This window comes from Polypterus senegalus, chromosome 5 (genome assembly GCF_016835505.1).
Source record: "Polypterus senegalus isolate Bchr_013 chromosome 5, ASM1683550v1, whole genome shotgun sequence".
Lineage (NCBI taxonomy): Eukaryota > Metazoa > Chordata > Cladistia > Polypteriformes > Polypteridae > Polypterus > Polypterus senegalus.
The window spans coordinates 146787039-146805571 of NC_053158.1; the positions used below are offsets into that span (position 1 = coordinate 146787039).

The 18533-nt window shown below is 36.3% G+C and overlaps 1 protein-coding gene across 3 annotated transcripts in view; it reads right to left on the reverse strand.

The window, feature by feature from the left end:
- The window catches only part of LOC120529567 (dnaJ homolog subfamily C member 13), a 301442-nt gene that overhangs the window by 119258 nt on the left and 163651 nt on the right, over positions 1-18533 (reverse strand). For 2 of the 3 annotated variants that reach the window (XM_039753464.1, XM_039753465.1), the window contains exons 14-19: positions 15120-15227; positions 8118-8273; positions 5329-5385; positions 4918-5039; positions 4757-4832; positions 3175-3270 (exon numbers count right to left, since the gene is read on the reverse strand). In XM_039753464.1, the coding sequence (XP_039609398.1) occupies positions 3175-3270; positions 4757-4832; positions 4918-5039; positions 5329-5385; positions 8118-8273; positions 15120-15227 (615 nt within the window). The remainder of the gene's footprint in view (positions 1-3174; positions 3271-4756; positions 4833-4917; positions 5040-5328; positions 5386-8117; positions 8274-15119; positions 15228-18533) is intronic. The other variant, XM_039753466.1, reaches the window with a different exon arrangement.

Here is an 18533-nt window from a genome sequence, read left to right on the forward strand (position 1 = left end):
CGCACCATCCGTCGTTGTTTGAGCCAAAGTGGACTTCATGGGAGACGACCAAGGAGGACACCATTGTTGAAAACAAATCATAAAAAAGCCAGACTGGAATTTGCCAAACTACATGTGGACAAGCCACAAAGATTCTGGGAGAATGTCCTATGGACAGATGAGACAAAAATTGAACTTTTTGCCAAGGCACCTCAGCTCTATGTTCACAGACGGAAAAATAAGGCATATCAAGAAAAGAACACTGTCCCTTCTGTGAAACATGGAGGAGGCTCTGTTATGTTCTGGGGCTGCTTTGCTGCATCTGGCACAGGGTGTCTTGAATCTGTGCAGGGTACAATGAAATCTCAAGACTATCAAGGGATTCTAGAGAGAAATGTGCTGGCCAGTGTCAGAAAGCTTGGTCTCAGTCGCAGGTCATGGGTCTTGCAACAGGACAATGACCCAAAACACACAGCTAAAAACACCCAAGAATGGCTAAGAGGAAAACATTGGACTATTCTAAAGTGGCCTTCTATGAGCCCTGACCTCAATCCTATTGAGCATCTTTGGAAAGAGCTGAAACATGTTGTCTGGAAAAGGCACCCTTCAAACCTGAGACAACTGGAGCAGTTTGCTCATGAGGAGTGGGCCAAAATACCTGCTGAGAAGTGCAGAAGTCTCATTGACAGTTACAGGAATCGTTTGATTGCAGTGATTGCCTCAAAAGGTTGTGCAACAAAATATTAAGTTAGGGGTACCATCATTTTTGTCCAGGCCTGTTTCATGAGTTTATTTTTTTAAATAATTCCATTGAAGCATGGTTGAAAATCAATGTCTGACTTTCATTGGTTAAATTTCATAGAATTTTTATTTATTATTACTTTTGTCAGATTAAAGTTATTTCTGTGACCATTTTGAGTTTTTCTTTCATTGACTGAAGGGTACCAACAATTTTGTCCACGTGTGTATATTCATTATTTATGGTAGTTTTTCATTTATTATTTGTAAAGCACTTCCATCTATGCTTTTGCATAAAATATGTTATTCTCCTTCCACTCAATGATAAAGGAAATCTAATTTTGTTTACATGATTTATTGTTTTAGCTTACTGGTTTAGGTTCTGTATGTTGTAGAAGATGTTAATTGAGATTACTTGTCACCTGTACACTATTTTAAATTTTATGCATCACAGTAAACTTACTGTAACTAATTGTCCAGCAATTGTCCAGCCTAATCTATATTTAATTGTGTGATGCTACATATAACTTTACAGGTTCTGCATATGTGAAATCTGTGATCATAGTTATTCAAGAATTCCTAAAACAAAATCTTATTTTATATTAAAAGACAATTTTGTTACATATATGTGTAGGTTCTTTAAACATGACTTAAATTTGTGTGAGCTAATTAGATCATAACTGTTACAATTTTAAGTTTTAGGATTTAATTTAACTTGCTCAAAAGCGAAGTACACCAACATTCTTGCTACTAGATAAAATTTTAGATATTTACAGAGAAATGTATGTCTTTAATAAGAAACCTAAACCTTAAAATTCTGTAATACACTGAAAATCTTATGGACAGGCAACATTTTGGAGTGTAATTCTTATTTATAACATTTTTATAGAAATATGATAATTAACTAATAAGATAAGTTGGCATTTATGAGCCATTTCCTTAATACAGTGTGCACTTGCCAGAAAAAGCATTAATGACTGTTTGAATTCATAATTATCAAATCTAAGAATTTATCTGATGCCTTGAAAGTCTAATCAATTTCAAGACTCACTGTTTATTCCTTTATTTATTGACATCTTGAAGGATTGATCACTGTATAGTTGCTCATGTCTAATTTATTAAAAGATTAAGGATTACAGCTCAATATAAACAATCTAAAGAGCCTTATAAAAAGAGAAAGAAAAATTACCTGAACAGAAATTCTCTAAAATCACTATACTAACATTATCTGTATTCATGTTCCTTCTGGAGCATGATTTACATTAAATTTGTTTAGAATGTTTCATGCTTACTGATGTTACATTGAGAACTCAATATTGACTTCTTTAACAAAAAAATCTGACTTTTTTTGTCTATGTTTGACAGATTTTGGGAAATAAGATTTAATTAGGTGTCTTTGTAAAGGTAAAAGAGCTGAGGTAAAATGTTATTGTTTTTATACACATATTTCAAACTTTCATTCACTGTACTGCAAACAACACACTTGTAAAACTGCACCTTTTATTTTTATTTTTTAACTGTATATGGTCACCATTTTTACTTACAACCTCTGAAATAATATAGGTGCATTTATTACGCATCTAATTTCAGCCATGTCAAAAGTAGAAAATGATACAGATAGACATGAATTATGTTTATTTTACTTTATTTTTGATTCAAGAAATGTAGATTGTATTAGATAAACGTATTTAGTGATTTAAGTTACTGTTTCAAAGGATACTGTAGAATGTCCAAGATGGGGTGGGCAGCCAGTTGGCCAGGCTCTCCAGGACTATGATCGTGTCTGACTTTGTCAGTTACAGGCTAACTGACTGTAAATTCACTAGAACCTTTTTTTTCTCTAGGGATGCTGCGGTCTAAAGTTTTTGTTTTCCTCTCTTCAGTTGTCATCTTGCCATAGTTTAACAATTATGTTAATGGTCTGACATTGTTAGGTTACATTTATGTAAAACAGTTTGGTACTGCCTTTTCTTCCTGTGTGTTTAAACAAATGTATGTCTTTGCATGTATTCACTATGTAATCAGTAATTTGTAAAGTTTGTAAATGCATTTCCTTTTGAACTTATTACAGTGCTCTGAGCCTGAATTGAAACTGAGATGTTGAAAACTAATGACAAAAAGATTTGGGAATGGTAATTAAGCCTTTTTTCTTCTTTTATAAATATAACCTTAGGTTTGGAACAAAAATTATGTATTCACATAACTGAATTTGCAGTTCTTTTTGATAAATGAAACAAATCACAAAAAAAAATATTTTGCAGAGCTCACTTCCCCATATACAAAGCACAGAGTAGCAAAATACTGTAATATAAAATTGCTGGCACTTTGTGTTATATCATCTTATAATATTCCTAAAAACACATACTAAAAGGCTCTAGCTAAATTATTCTAGTGCTGTTATATAATATTTGTTAAAAAAAAACTATAAAAGTCTCAATTACAAAAAATCCTCCTTACCGTAGCAATTTTTACATTGTCCCTGACATGCATTCTGTCAACATCTTTTTCTGGTACTGGGTCTAAGCTGTCCAGATATGCTAACAGTCCTGTTGGCTTAAATCATAACAAAGGCTTTAAATCACATAATGACACATAAACAGAATAAACTCCTGTCTAAATCAGGGTCCCCAACTCCAGTCCAGGAGGACAACAGTGGCTGCAAGTTTTCATTCTAACCCTTTTCTTAATTAGTGACCTGTTTTTGCTGCTATCTAACTTCTGTTGAATTAAAATTAATTGACTTGCTCTTGAAGACTCAGGCCTCTAAATTGTTTCTTTTTCCTTGATTAGCTGCCAAACAATAATGAAACACAAAATGAGCCAAAACATGACCAGCAAACTGTGTCCACCATAAAATATCTGAAAATAAAGAAAGATGAAGGTCTCAGGAATGTTGATCTGCTCTGGTCCCCAAAACATTTTAACAGTGTTCTTAGAAAAGAGAAAGTCAATAATTTCGGAATTGTATGCTATTTCACAATGAGAGCAGCAACACGCCATAGAATTAAACAATGGGTTTAATTAACCTCAAGAATTGGCATCTAATTAAGCAACTGGTTTGAATGAAATTGGAATTTGAGGCCTTGATTTAGTTGGTCCTCTGTTGGCTTACTCATTTCACATTTCATTTCTGTTTGTGTACTATTTAAGGAAAGAAATGAAGCAATTCAGAGGAACGATGAAGAAATTCAGGGGAAGAAATCAAAAAAAAAAAGTCGGTTAAAATTAACTCAAAAGATGTTAATTACCAGCACATAACAGGCCACTAATTGAGAAAAGGGTTAGAATGAAAACCTGTAGCCACTGTGGCCCTCCAGAACTGGAGTTGGGGACCTCTGATCTAAGTGATCTCTGAAAGTAGACAACAAGAAATAATTGGAAAGACTCAGAATTCACACATAGTTTAGGGTTCATTCAATCTTTACATATTTACTGTACAATGCAATATATGTACTTTTTTTCATTTTTCTGTTTCCTGATACTTGAATAAATCTGATAGTTGCAGAGATAATTTAAATAATAGTGTCACTGTTTAAAGCCAGCGGCACATTACATGACTTTTAGTCAGATGGAATATGAAACTTAACAACATTGCTGGATCTTGTTATTTTGAAGTTATCAGATTAAATAACTAGGAATCACAAAGAATCACAAATTACACAACTCCATGCAAACTTTTCAGCACAGTTTCACTTTCCAAAGTATCACATGATTCCTGCATTCTAACAGCCATTAACCTACTGCCAAACAGTGATGGTGCCTGTAAGAATGCTTTTTATGGCAAGTTCAGTTTCAATTTTGGACCTTTTATTTTTCTTTTTCAGTTCTGTTAAAGGTAAAACATAAAACATCAGACAAACAAGCCTCTCTATTTGTGTGTCCCAAAACACCTGTGTTACTTGTTCCCTTGGAATCACATTGTGTGGATTATACTAAAGGATGAATTGCTCACTGGCTGTCAGCTCTCACACACATACAAGCATGCCCCTACAGCTTAAGACAAAATCAAATATTTTTGATTGGACTGCAATTTACATACCAATATACGCTTTAGTAAATTCATAGCCGTTAAATTTTCAGCTGTCCAAAGTCCCACTAAATGTCTGCTCAGTTGCCTGAAATAATAAATACAGCATTCAGGAGAAGTTACAATTTAAATTAGTAATGCTTTGCAGTTATATTTCTACTTATTTTTTTTACCTGTTAGTCAACATTCTCTGATCAGAACTGATTGTAAACATTGATGTGTGTAAATGACGAGGTAAGGCACCTTCACTTAGAGCAAGATCTTGCATTTTTGTGGCTATGTCCTTATCACCTTCCTGAAAATGGAAAATTGCATACACAACAAAAACACTTAATCATTCAACCACAAAATTAAAAATGTTTGCTTATAAGATAACAAAAAAGCCCACTAAGAGATGGAGCTTTTTTTAAGCATTGACCTAAAGAATTATTATTATTATTATTAAAGCAACAACATATCTGCTATACTGTAATTTGTATTCTCAACACTGTCTATTGGGAAATTACATAGAAAGATTGATAAGGATAAGGGGTTAGATAGATAAAGAGTTTTAAATGCAATGTCAATTTAATTTGTAACCATACCTCAATTATAGCTTTCATGACCAAGCCAGCTCCCTTTACGATAGCCATTGAAGGATGCTGAAAATGAAAATGAAAAGTGTTTTTTTAAATAGGCCAGCTAAATAAACGCAGTACTGTTAGGCAGACATTTCTCTTCATTACTTTAGAATGCAGAACTGGGAGAAATTACACCTTTAGTGATATGCTGAAAAATTTGAATGAATTTCAAAAAGTAAAAAGTTTGACCCAAACACTTTGGTTAGTGCAATTACTTAAAAATCACAGATCTACCGCCCCAGACACTGTTTTAAACTTTGATTTTTGCAACACTTGTAAATGTAGTTTCTAGGGAAAAGTTTCTTATTTTGAAAAGAAATGCAGTGTGTCATTCTCTTTGACCTCCTAAGATAACAGAAGCAATGTGATTATTGCCTTTGACACATTAACATACTATACTTAAATTGTGCACTGGAAAGAATTATTTTGTTGGTTTTGCACATATGGATATTCTCAGCATGTACTGTATAGCAGATTACAAATAAAAATGTAATTAAATGGATTTTGTTAAGAAACCCACAAAACTGCTTAAAAAGTTTAAAAAATGTTCAAGTGCATTATAAGTCTGTCGACCCTGACAATTCTTTTGAATATGAAGTGCGCTGTATTTGTTCTCCAGTTTATTTCTGTATTCCTTTAGTCAAAACTTTTTGGTTTAGATTACACTTACATTACACTACAAGAAACCAATTAATACAAATAATCATTAATCTTCTAGTTGTGTACACTTCATCCATAAAGATTATCTGGACTTTTTTGTTTAACCCTTTGTGCTGGATTACCCTATGAAATGTTTAATGACATGGTGCTGGATCATTGGCTTCCATGGTCCTAAAAATACTTGATGGAATTCAGAGATACTTCTAAGAATCTAGATGAGACCATCACCTGACAAAGCAAGCTTACTCTAATGATAATAGTGTCAACTTTTTAAAGTGATATACAGTATGTCTAGATTTCAAGCTAAGGTCTAGTATTTCTACCTGAATTTGTTGATAAAGATAAGTCATTTCTAAGTCATAAAAAGTTTTCCAAAAACTTCAACTTTCAGAAACAAATCTAAAAATAAATTAACATCCTCCACAAATCCACTGATTTCTAAAACAGAATCAAATATAAACCATGGGCAATATATAAATAACTGTTGTCTAGTGACCAAGGAAACCAGTGTGTAACATTTGAAGAATTCAGAAAAACAGGATTAAAGAAGTTGACAATTACAGATGTAAAATGGAGCCTAGTAAATTTACAAAGTGATACTTTAAACAAAAATGAAACTATTTAAAAAATATATTCATTTAAAAACTTACTACACTAATGCTTCAAATCTACCAGAGATATAGGTAAGTAGTATTCTTTCTATGTGCATCAATAAGCAGTTTAGCATAATTTCTGCTAATATACAGTATTTACTTTTTTCAGTATATACAATGGGTCTGAAATGCATAAAGTATGTATTAATTGTGTCAGGAATTTTAAAATATGTATTTCTTATTCAAAAGATTACCCATCTATATTTTTTTAAACCAAGAGTAATTATCCATATAAAGAGTATGAGAAGAAGAAGTTTAAAGCCAATCCATTACAGTATCAGATAATCAGGTTCTGTAGGTAAAATAAAAAAGTGATCTTTCACAGACCACATAAGGATAAAAAGGACTTTCCTTCAGTATATTTACACACACAAGTACATAAATGGAACAAGACAAGTAACCCAACAAAGGAAAAAAACAGACTTCTTAAAAATGTGCTTTTATATGCGCAAGTAATCTTCTGGAGTTCTCTTTTCCAGATTTCCTAAAAGTCCGCTTTTATATGTGCATGGAATCTTCTATATTCTTGTTTGTCAAAACAACCCGTTGTCATTATGCTGCACAAAAAACTGTTCAACATCATCATCTGCCATCGTGATTTTGAAAATAAGCATGAAGCCTGTGATAATTTTCTTGTTTTATAAATAAATTTAGACCTTCATGTTCTCTTAAGTACACAACATACATCCTCTTATTACATCTCCCACCTGAGTCCCACATAACTCCAATCACAATGTTTCAACATATCTATTGTTAATTGCTGGATAAATACTAAACCAACACTTTATTGATATTTTTCGGTTACTGGATTGCCTGCAGCACACTCTTACTACTTGGCTGTGCAAATGAGCCCTGCAAATGACCCGGTACATGTAATTCTTGTCTTACACCTAGTGCTGCTGCGATAACAACTCAGGTATTTTTTTCTTCAATAAAAAAAATATTGCATTAGGCTATCCATTACTTTAAAAAGTAATGAAACTACATAATGCCCATTACTTTTAGCGTGTTACTGCTCCTGGGATTGCGTTGCAGAACTTAGTAGTGTATTTTCACTTCATCAAAGTGAAAAATTTATTTCAAACAGGAGAAGCAATAATGCGATCGCTCAAGCACTTTCCTCTAGAAATTGATCTGTGTGGACATTTCCACTTGCAGTTGCTAAAAGCATGTGCTAAGCTAACACATTCAATGGGCATATGCAGACTACAAAATCTTTAACTCTAACCCAGCTAAACGTTTACACAGCCACATAACCGGGTTACTTGCAGGAAAAATCTACCTCTGTTAACCAGGTTTCTCAGAGACTAATAACCCAGTTTCTCTAACTTCAAAAAAAGGTTGATATGGCACTGCAAGTTTATGTGAATAACCTGATTAATAAGATGCATGCAATACTCTGCTTATGTACTGCAGATAGGACAAAGCACACATTCTTACCTGGAATAATTTAAAAAGAGCCCTTCCATTTGAAGCCACCATTTCCAAAAGCATGTCAAACTGCTGCCCTTCAGTAGTCTCGCTATAGGGGCCACAGAGGGCAAAAGTGAGGAAATCCAGAAGAGCGCTTATAACAAGAGCACCTGTGCCATGATCCTATCAAATATAAACAAATAAAGAAATGATTAGGAATTAACGCAATTTAATTAGAACTAATCCATTATTGTAGCATAGCATACCAATATTTCAGCATAATTAGTCTATTTACACTGAAAAAATAAGTTAATTTTTTAAAATAAAACAGGCACTCTTGATCACCAGCTTTTAATAAAAAGTTCCCATTCCATTGCTCTCATTTATTATTTCTCACTGTGACACAGTATGCCACTGCTACTTCTAGTCAAGTAGTGAAATATCACAACAGTTTGGACTCCTTGGAATTAATGATGACAGACACAGCATCATATTATATTCCTATGGACTTCAGCAACGGAAGAAGGTGGACATTTAATTTACATACTTTAGACCAGAAGTTCTTAAACCTTTTAATCCGAGGACCCAATATGAAACTCAATACCATACTGGGACCCAAAAAGAGGATTCTTATCATAATAACAGCAGAGTGTTACATAGACAAATAACAATTGCCATATAATACAGAACAGTAAACTTTGTTTCCATTCAAGAAAATTTCTCACACGAATATTATTATGAGAAAATTTAGAAACAAACATACTGTTAATAAAAAAAATAATTATCATTTAAAACAGAGAATAGATTTGTGATGTATATTACTACCAGTATGAATGCAGACTATAAACTCTTAACAGATCATTGATATTGGTGTATCAGACCATTTTCTTCTACTTTTTAATATAGAAATAATGATAAAAAACACACGAGAAGCATATTGTTAAAAAACGCTTCTTTGACTCGGCAGCAGCTTTAAAACTTACAAACATTCTAAGCAATCAGTCCGTTTATAGTGCCAACTATAATAGTGAGGATAATGTAAATAGTAAGGTGGAAAGATTTAATACTAAAGTGAGAGCTGCTGTTGACATAGTTGCACCTGAAAAGACAGTGAAAAAATCTTCTAGCATTGTTATACCATGGAAGACCCAAAGAGTGTCTGATTTAAAGAGAACATGCCGTAGAGTGGAGCGTAAATGGAGGAAGACTAAACTAACTGTCCACTATGAAATATTAAAAGTCAAAATAACAGAATACAATAACACTGTCCGTCTTGAGAGACGCTGTTATTTCTCCAAGATTATAAATAACAATGCTAGTAATCCCGATCGCCTACTAAACCCAGGTAACTCAAAGGAATGCCTCCAAAGTTCTTCCAGTAAAACCTGTGAGGCTATCGCTGTATTTTTCAATCAAAAAATTAATGATATTAGAAATAACATAGTATATCTCCCCAACACTAAGGATCCTCCTAAACCCCAGCATCCTGTTATAAACAAATTAAACTCTTTCACTAGGATAGATTTACCTGATTTACAAAAAATAATCTCTAAATTAAAATCCTCCACCTGCATCCTTGATCCAATACCAACAAGGTTTTTCAAAGAAGTATCAGGCGTGCTATTATTCGTCATTAGATACGGGGGTCTTCCCAGACTGTCTTAAGACTGCTGTAGTTAAACCCCTTCTTAAGAAACATAATCTTGACCCTCGGCTCTTGAAAATTTTAGACCCATCTCTAACCTGCCTTTCTTAAGTAAAGTTCTGGAGAAGGCAGTCATTATGCAGTTAAATGACCACCTCAATAAACATGCTATTCTTGATAAATTTCAGTCGGGTTTTAGAACAAATCACAGCACAGAAACTGCACTCGTTAAAGTAGTAAATGATTTGCGTGAATGCAGACAGAGGCCATTTATCTGTTCTGTGCTGCATTTGACACCATTGATCATAATATTCTTAGAAATCGCCTTAGTCAATGGGTGGGCCTCTCTGGCACGGTCTTAAATTGGTTTGAATCCTACTTGACAGGGAGAAAATTTTTGTTAGTTGTGGGAATTACAACTCGAAGACACATGATATCCAATATGGTGTTCCACAAGGCTCTATCCTGGGTCCGCTGTTATTCTCAATCTACATGCTTCCGTTAGGTCAGATTATCTCAGGGCACAATGTGAGCTACCACAGCTATGCTGATGACACACAGCTGTACTTATCAATAGCACCTGATGACCCCGATTCTCTTGATTCACTAACACAATGTCTGACTTGTATCTCAGAATGGATGAATAGTAACTTTCTCAAGTTAAATAAAGAAAACTGAAATCTTAGTGATTAGCAATAATGGATACAATGAGGCTATTAGAAATAAACTGGATACATTAGGATTAAAAGTCAAGACGGAGGTAAAAAGCTTAGGGGTAATTGTTGACTGTAATCTGAATTTTAAATCGCATATTAATCAGATCATTAGGACAGCATTTTTCACTTAAGAAACATAAGTAAAGTTAGACCTCTTATATCACTGAAAGATGCTGAGAAATTAGTTCACGCGTTTGTTTTCAGTCGACTAGATTACTGTAACGCACTCCTCTCAGGACTACCCAAAAAAGACATAAATCGTTTGCAACTAGTGCAGAATGCAGCTGCTAGAATCCTAACTAGGAAAAGAAAATCCGAACACATTTCTCCAGTTTTAATGTCACTACACTGGTTACCTGTGTCATTCAGGATTGACTTTAAAATTCTGCTTATGGTTTATAAAGCCTTAAATAATCTCGCCCCATCATATATATCGGAATGTCTGACACCTTATATTCCAAATCGTAACCTCAGATCCTCAAATGAGTGTCTCCTTAGAATTCCAAGAACAAAACTTAAAAGAAGTGGTGAGGCGGCCTTCTGCTGCTATGCACCTAAAATCTGGAATAGCCTGCCAATAGGAATTCACCAGGCTGATACAGTAGAGCACTTTAAAACACTGCTGAAAACATATTACTTTAACATGGCCTTTTAATAACTTCAATTTAATTTAATTTAACTTAATCCTGATACTCTGTATGTTCAATTCATCATAATAACTATTCATGGTGGCTCTAAAATCCGTACTGACCCCTACTCTCTTTTCTGTTTCTTTTCCGGTTTCTTTGTGGTGGTGGCCTGCCACCTCCACCTACTCAAAGCTTCATGAGGCTCCAACAATGATGGATGGATTAAAAGGCAGAACTCTACGTGACCATCTTCATCAAGCCCTTCCGTGAGAACCCTAAATCCAAAGAGGACTGTTTCATTTATGTTAGGTAGAATGCCCAGAGGGGACTGGGCGGTCTCATGGTCTGGAATCCCTACAGATTTTATTTTTCTCCAGCCGTCTGGAGTTTTTTTTTTTCTGTCCCCCATGGCCAAAGAACCTTACTCTTATTCGATGTTAATTAATGTTGATTTATTTTGTTTTCTTATTGTGTCTTTTATTCTTTATTATGTAAAGCACTTTCAGCTACTGTTTGTATGAAAATGTGGTATATAAATAAATGTTGTTGTTGTTGTAGTTAAGCTGAAAGTAATACATTTTTCTTTGTAAAAGCTACAGGATGAAGATATTCTGACTCTTGAAAGAGTAATATGAATGGCCACTTAACCTAGTCAATTCACTCATGGCAGCAGATAAAGAATAAAATGGTCAAAAGAAAATTAATCAACTCTGTTTTTTTACTTTGTCTTAAAATATTTTTTTTTTTAAGTAACGTTTTTTAAATGAACGTCATTAAAAATACATTCTTCTAAATGAGCTATCAAACTGTTCAGGTTATTCATTTAACATTTCAATGAACAAACTGTGGAGATCCCTTCACTTTACAAATGTCTGCGTCATTCCCTTCTATCTCCCCTTTTCTTATGTGTCTTTGATTGTTAGTCATCTTAGTCTGACTGTTTTACAGGTTGGTGCCATGTGGAATATTATTTATATTTCATTACACTATGAAAGACAGGTCTCTGTGATGTATCAAAGGCGTTGTTTATAGGCTATGTCTCAGATCGCACAACTAAATTTGCACTAGCAACTAATTTTACTAGATAATCACGTGCCAATCCATCACAAACTTGTCCGCGACCCAACCCATAGTTAAAAAAACACTGCTTTAGACTTTATTTGAAAAGGACCATGGACCCAAAAATCACACCATCACCATTATTACTGAAGAATATGTTCATTTATTTTTAAAAGAACGTTTTTAACGAGAGGCTCTATGTTTCGACCATGTCAGTTCAAATTGAATACTTTGTATAAATGTGGAATTCAAGTTATTAGAGAAAAAGTTAAGAATTTTTCATAGCTGATTGTAGCTGGGACACATATAAATACATGTAACAACAGTCGTCAGCTGTAAAATGTACAACTTTAAAGATACTGCATCACTCAATAATTTCTTACAATGCTCTTGCTAGAAAAGTGATGTAATAGAATATGTAATGCAAATAAGTAGTATGTCATTTAAATGTAGTCAAGTTAGATTAAAAGTATGTTTTATGGTAGAAGGTATAAAACTGATTAAGCTTTACGATTTTAACCACTTTAAAAATGAATAGCAGTGCCTAAACATGCTGCCAGATTCAATTATCAGAAGATTGCTTTCAACTTTATATTTAATTCTATTTCATTTATTACTTTATTTACAAGACAACTGCTTTTAAAAGTGTTAACTTTCTGACAATTTCTGATAAGTTACAGGTATTTTCTAGTTTTGACTTTTACAAGAATTAGTTTGCATATTTAATTTTCCCTGCAACCTGGGGTTAGAATAAGATCACCACTCTTCTTGCTTGACAAAAAAGGCATCTAAAGAAGGTTAGCATCACATTACTTATTTAAAGAAAAGACCAAATTGTTTTGAAAAAATGAAAGAAATACATTTGGGTTAATAAAACAAGAAAATCAACATAAAAATACTACTTCATACTTACCAAATTTATCAGACATTTACAATAACATTTGGATACATGTCCTTACTAAGATTAAAAAAGTGAAACAATAAAAGTAAAACAAGTTTACTTAATAAATCATCTTTTCATAAGATTTGTTCCTATAGTGAATAGCATTTAAAAGCACTTAATATTTAATATATGGTATATGTTATGGAACTCTGTTAATTAAAAAACTCAAGTTCAGGCAGGTTAAGTGACATACTCAGAGTCACATACTTGGTGACTAGGATCTTGAATCTACATCCCAGTCAAATGCTGCTTCTTGCAATATTCGTTTGATCCAGGTGAGTGAAATATGGTACAACACTGGATCCTTTTCAGAAGGCAGGTTAACATTTTATAAAATAACACTCTAACTTGTAGTGGTGACACCTTACATCACAAGATAAAGTACTTGCATTTAAAACTTCAAAAATGTACCCACTAGACTTTTAGGTGCCCTGTCTTCAAAATGTATATGCAAGTTAGTTTCTAAGATAAAAGGAGCATGCTCCACATAGGCTAAGGTTCAGCAGTGGGATTCCCTGGGGGTCTGTCCTTGGGGCACTCCTTTTTCTGATTTTTAGTAATGACATAGACTTTCAGTATAGTTAGTAAATTAGTGAAATCCGCAGATGATGCCTAAATTGGAAAAACAGCAGATGCTGAGGATGAAGCAAAACAATTCTAAAAAGACTTGGTTAATCTTCAGAACTGAGTGAACACTTGGAAAATGCAGTTTAATGGAAAAAAGTGCTACATGTAGGCAAAAGGAACAACAATTAACAACAGATTGTCCTAAAGGCAGAAAACCCTGCACAAGATTTAGGGATTTATGTTGATGCAACATTTTCTTCATCTAAGCTATTAAAAGGCAAATAAAATGTTTTATTTTAAAAACTGTTAAAGTAGTCAAGTGACATTGCAAGCATATAATGCACTAAGGAAAACACATCTGTAGTATTGCCTGTAATTCTGGTTACCATGCTACAAAAAAGATGCACCAAAACTTGAAGCTGTGCAAACCAGAGCAATAAAGTGCATCTCAGGATGCAAGGACATGACCTACTCTGATGGACTCAAAGAACTAAACTGTTCAATCTCAATTAAAGGAGATTGTGTGGGGACCTAACACAGGTATTCAAAATTCTCAAAGACATTGATAAAGCAGATCCTGCAGAATTCTTTAAACTAAATGGTGAATCCTGTACTAGAAGATACCAGTGGAAATTAAGGGGAAGTGCATTTAGGAATAAAGGCAGGAAGTGCTTCTTTAAGCAATGTTGTGGGAATCCAGAAAAAAACAAAAACTAATGGGGCATGTAGATACAGAAAAAAACTTTAAGAAGTATCTGGATGAGATATTATGATAGCTTAATTATCAACTAGACAAAGTATATTCACTCACAGTTCTTGAATGCTGGAGTGGCTGCAGGGTTTTGCTCCAAGCAGTTTCCTAATTAACAGACTGTCCTTGCTGATAATGATCCTAGGTATATGACTATATTGATGGTTAGTGCTTTAATTCAACCAAGACAAAAATGAATAACATTGTTCAGTTTGCTTTTCTGAGAACATTATGCATTTGTTTTGTGAACCAGAACAGGTTTGCACTTCATTATCCTCCACTTTTGTCTCTCATTTAGTTTTAAAACATTTTACTAGCACGGAAACTTCAAGATGCACATTTACATTTGCAAATGGAACCAAGTTAGCTAAAAAAAACTGATGGTTTCTTTGTTATTTGCATTTTGATATTAACTGTAGCAGGTTAAGAAAACAGGAAACAATGAAAATCTAAATGCAGGTTGCAAATACTAAAACAGGCAATTAATGGTTCTGAATCATAACAAGTGAGTTAACTAAAATTAAGCCTAAATACAATTGTTTTAGCAGCAAATAAATGGATTCCAGTTAAGACATTGGTTGAAGTGAAAATCTGCAATTTGCGGGCATCTGGGACCATGACCAAATATACCTCATTTCTGTCAAATTTGTAATGTTCTAACCTATATCTTGATTTATTAAAAAAAAAAACATACATAAGAGATACAGTTGATTGCTTACCACATGACTGTTGAACTTTTCCAGCAAGTTCTCTAAAAATTTCTTTGAGGACAGCAGTGAAGCTTTATTTAACTGTTCTTGTCTTAGGTCGTAATCATCATGCATGGGCTGAAATGAAAAGAAAATGGCTGTACCTTTACCAACATAAACACAAATGAGCATATGAAACTATTTCTTTGTTCACTATTCTTTTCTATATATGAGAAACCATAACTATAAATGTAAAAAATAATAAACATATCATAAACCTGTGTCAGAAGATGGTAAACTATGATATACAGCATCAGCATGCTCCCCGTGTACCGTGTTTCTCCGACAATAAGCCCTAGCATGATTTCCAGGCTGCTCTGTAATATAAGCCCTACCCCAAAAATAAGCCCTAGTCAAGATCGTCAGCTGAAAAGTAAGGTGCCTAAGGCCAGGTTTATACTTCACACGATGTGACGCGTGTGCCCGAAACATCGATTAAATTAATAGGTGAGGGTTGGAACATAGATTAACTGGTAAATTGAGAGCTTTGCCTTATGGCTCAGTTACTTTTTCACCACGACAGACCAATGCAGAGCACGCATCACTGTGGACACCGCACCGATCCACTTGTTGATCTCATGCTCCATTCTTCCCTCACTCGTGAACAAGACCCTGAGATACTTGAACTCCTCCACTTGGGGCAGGATCTTGCTACCAACCCTGAGAGGGCACTCCAACTTTTTCTGGCTTAGGACCATGGTCTCGGATTTGGAGGTGCTGATTCCCATCCCAGCCGCTTCACACTCAGCTGTGAACCGATCCAGAGAGCTGAAGATCACAGCCTGATGAAGCAAACAGGACAACATCATCTGCAAAAAAGCAGTGACCCAATCCTGAGTCCACCAAACCAAAACCCTCAACACCCTGGCTGCGGCTAGAAATTCTGTCCATAAAAGTTAGGAACAGAATCTGTGACATAGGGCAGCCCTGGCGGAGTCCAACTCTTACTGGAAACAGGTTCGCCTTACTGCCGGCAATACAGACCAAGCTCTGACACCGGTTGTACAGGGACCGAACAGCCCTTATCAAGGGGTCCGGAACTCCATACTCCCGGAGCACCCCCCACAGGATTCCCCGAAGGACACGGTCGAATGCCTTCCAAGTCCACAAAACACATGTAGACTGGTTGGGCAAACTCCCATGCACCCTCCTGCTAAGGGTGTAGAGCTGGTCCACTGTTCTGCGACCAGGACGAAAACCATACTGTTCCTCCTGAATCCGAGGTTCGACTATCTGACGGACCCTCCCCTCCAAGACCTTTCCAGGGAGGTTGAGGAGGGTGATCCCTCTGTATAAATATACAGTGATCCCTCGCTATATCGCGCTTCGACTTTCGTGGCTTCACTCCATTGCAGATTTTAAATGTAAGCATATCTAAAAATATATCACAGATTTTTCGCTGGTTCGCGGATTTCTGAGGACAATGGGTCTTTTAATTTATGGTACATGCTTCCTCAGTTTGTTTGCCCAGTTGATTTCTTACAAGGGACGCTATTGGTGGATGGTTTAGAAGCTACCCAATCAGAGCACGTACTACATATTAACTAAAACTCCTCAATGATATACGATATGCTTCCCGCGCGGTGCTTGATTGTTTGCTTTTCTCTGTCTCTCTCACTCTCTCTGACATTCTCTGTGCCTGACGGAGGGTGTGTGAGCAGAGGGGCTGTTTGCACAGAGGCTGTTTGATTAGAGGATACGGACACTCCTCTAAAAAATGCTGCTTCAACGCGGTGCTTCGGCATACTTAAAAGCCCAAAAGCACATATTGATTTTTTGATTGTTTGCTTTTCTCTCGCTCTCTTTTGACTAAAGGGTGTTATTTCATATTATGATGGATGGCCGGCTTCATATTCCGGCCCTCACCCCCAGGCCACCAGGAGGAGCTCTCCAAATTCCAGCAGGGCCTCATGGACTATGTAGTTTTTATGCACAGCCCTGCTGGATACATTGGAGACCACTGGTAGTCGCTGCCGGGAGGCCAGTGGACTCATTTATGCCCTATAACCCGGAAGTGCGTCAAACCCGTGACAGGAAGAAACAACGTGATTCTGGGGTGAAGATAAGGACTATTTACCCTGACCCGGAAGGAATAAGGACTTGTGGACTTTTGGGCAGGAAGACCTCCGTGTAAGGGAGTAGAAAGGCCTGTGGGAGCTCCCAGACGGCGAGCTGAGCTGGGTGGTAGGAGGGCAATGCGTCTGGGAGTGGAGGATTGTGGTTTATTATTATTATTGTATTTGGTTTATGAGTAGTGTGAAGTGGAGGGTGCTTAGTGCACATTATTATTATACAAAAAAAAAAATTATTGTAGCACTTTTACCTGGTGTTTGGCGTGGTACCTGAGGGTTCAAGGGAGCGATAGCGCCCCCTACTGCTACACTGGCGTAGCCGGCAGGATTCTCTGGCCGTCTGTAGGCAGAGGACCTGAATTCAAAACAAATATTGTGTATGCAGACGACCCTAAGAAGGTGCCGCTCGAACGCACGGAGGTGAAAACGCTACCCTCTGCAAAGAGTGCTACAACTGAAAGCCTCCTTCAACATCTGTACGTGGTGGGGAAGAAATCTGGGAGGAAGAATGGGGATCGCCCAACAAAACAGTCCCTAGATGATGCTGCAAGTATGTGGGCCTACCTGACGGGCAGTGAGGAAGACAGGACGCTGATTGAAGCTGAGAAAGCCCAAGCGGTACGGCAGATGGAAGGCAGTAGAATATCGGAGTCACCGGACTACCTTTATGAACGTGGTATACGTCAAGTAAGTCCAGAGGTATGTGCCGAGAAAACTCCCATAGCGCCAGAAACTGTTTTTTCTTATTTTACAGAGGCCTGTCGATGGAATTCCGACGGTGAGTCGGACGCATACCGTTTACCTGGGCAAGATGGCCACTAAAACGAGAAGTCAAGCCACTCTAGGGATCTGCAGGGGAGAAGCCCATTCGTCAAAAATAGTCACGTGGACTATCCCAGAGCAGGCTGGGAATCCCTAAAGGACTACAGTCGATCATATGACCATGAGGGTCGCCTTTCATTCGCCGAAAATGGGCACGTGATTTCCCCAGACGAATTATGGGAAGGAGAAGGTCGACAGCAGTCCATAGGTGAGGTCGTCGTTTCCCCGTCAAAATCGAGCTCCCTGAAGGGGAAGGGAGAGGCTAGCGAGGCAGCGCTAGCTATAATGAAAAGTAAAGAGGGATTGGACGTGGCTGAACGGTCCTCCGATAAAATAGAAAAGGCGGATCGCAGTCGGCCAGTGGCACCACCCCAGCCCTCTAAAATAAGACTCCAAGTCCCAGAAGCCTTTGCGCAGCCCAGCAGAACACGTGCCAGGAGTGGACGTATTCATTGGCTCCCGGCCGGCAGGTAAAGAGAAGGCGGAAGCG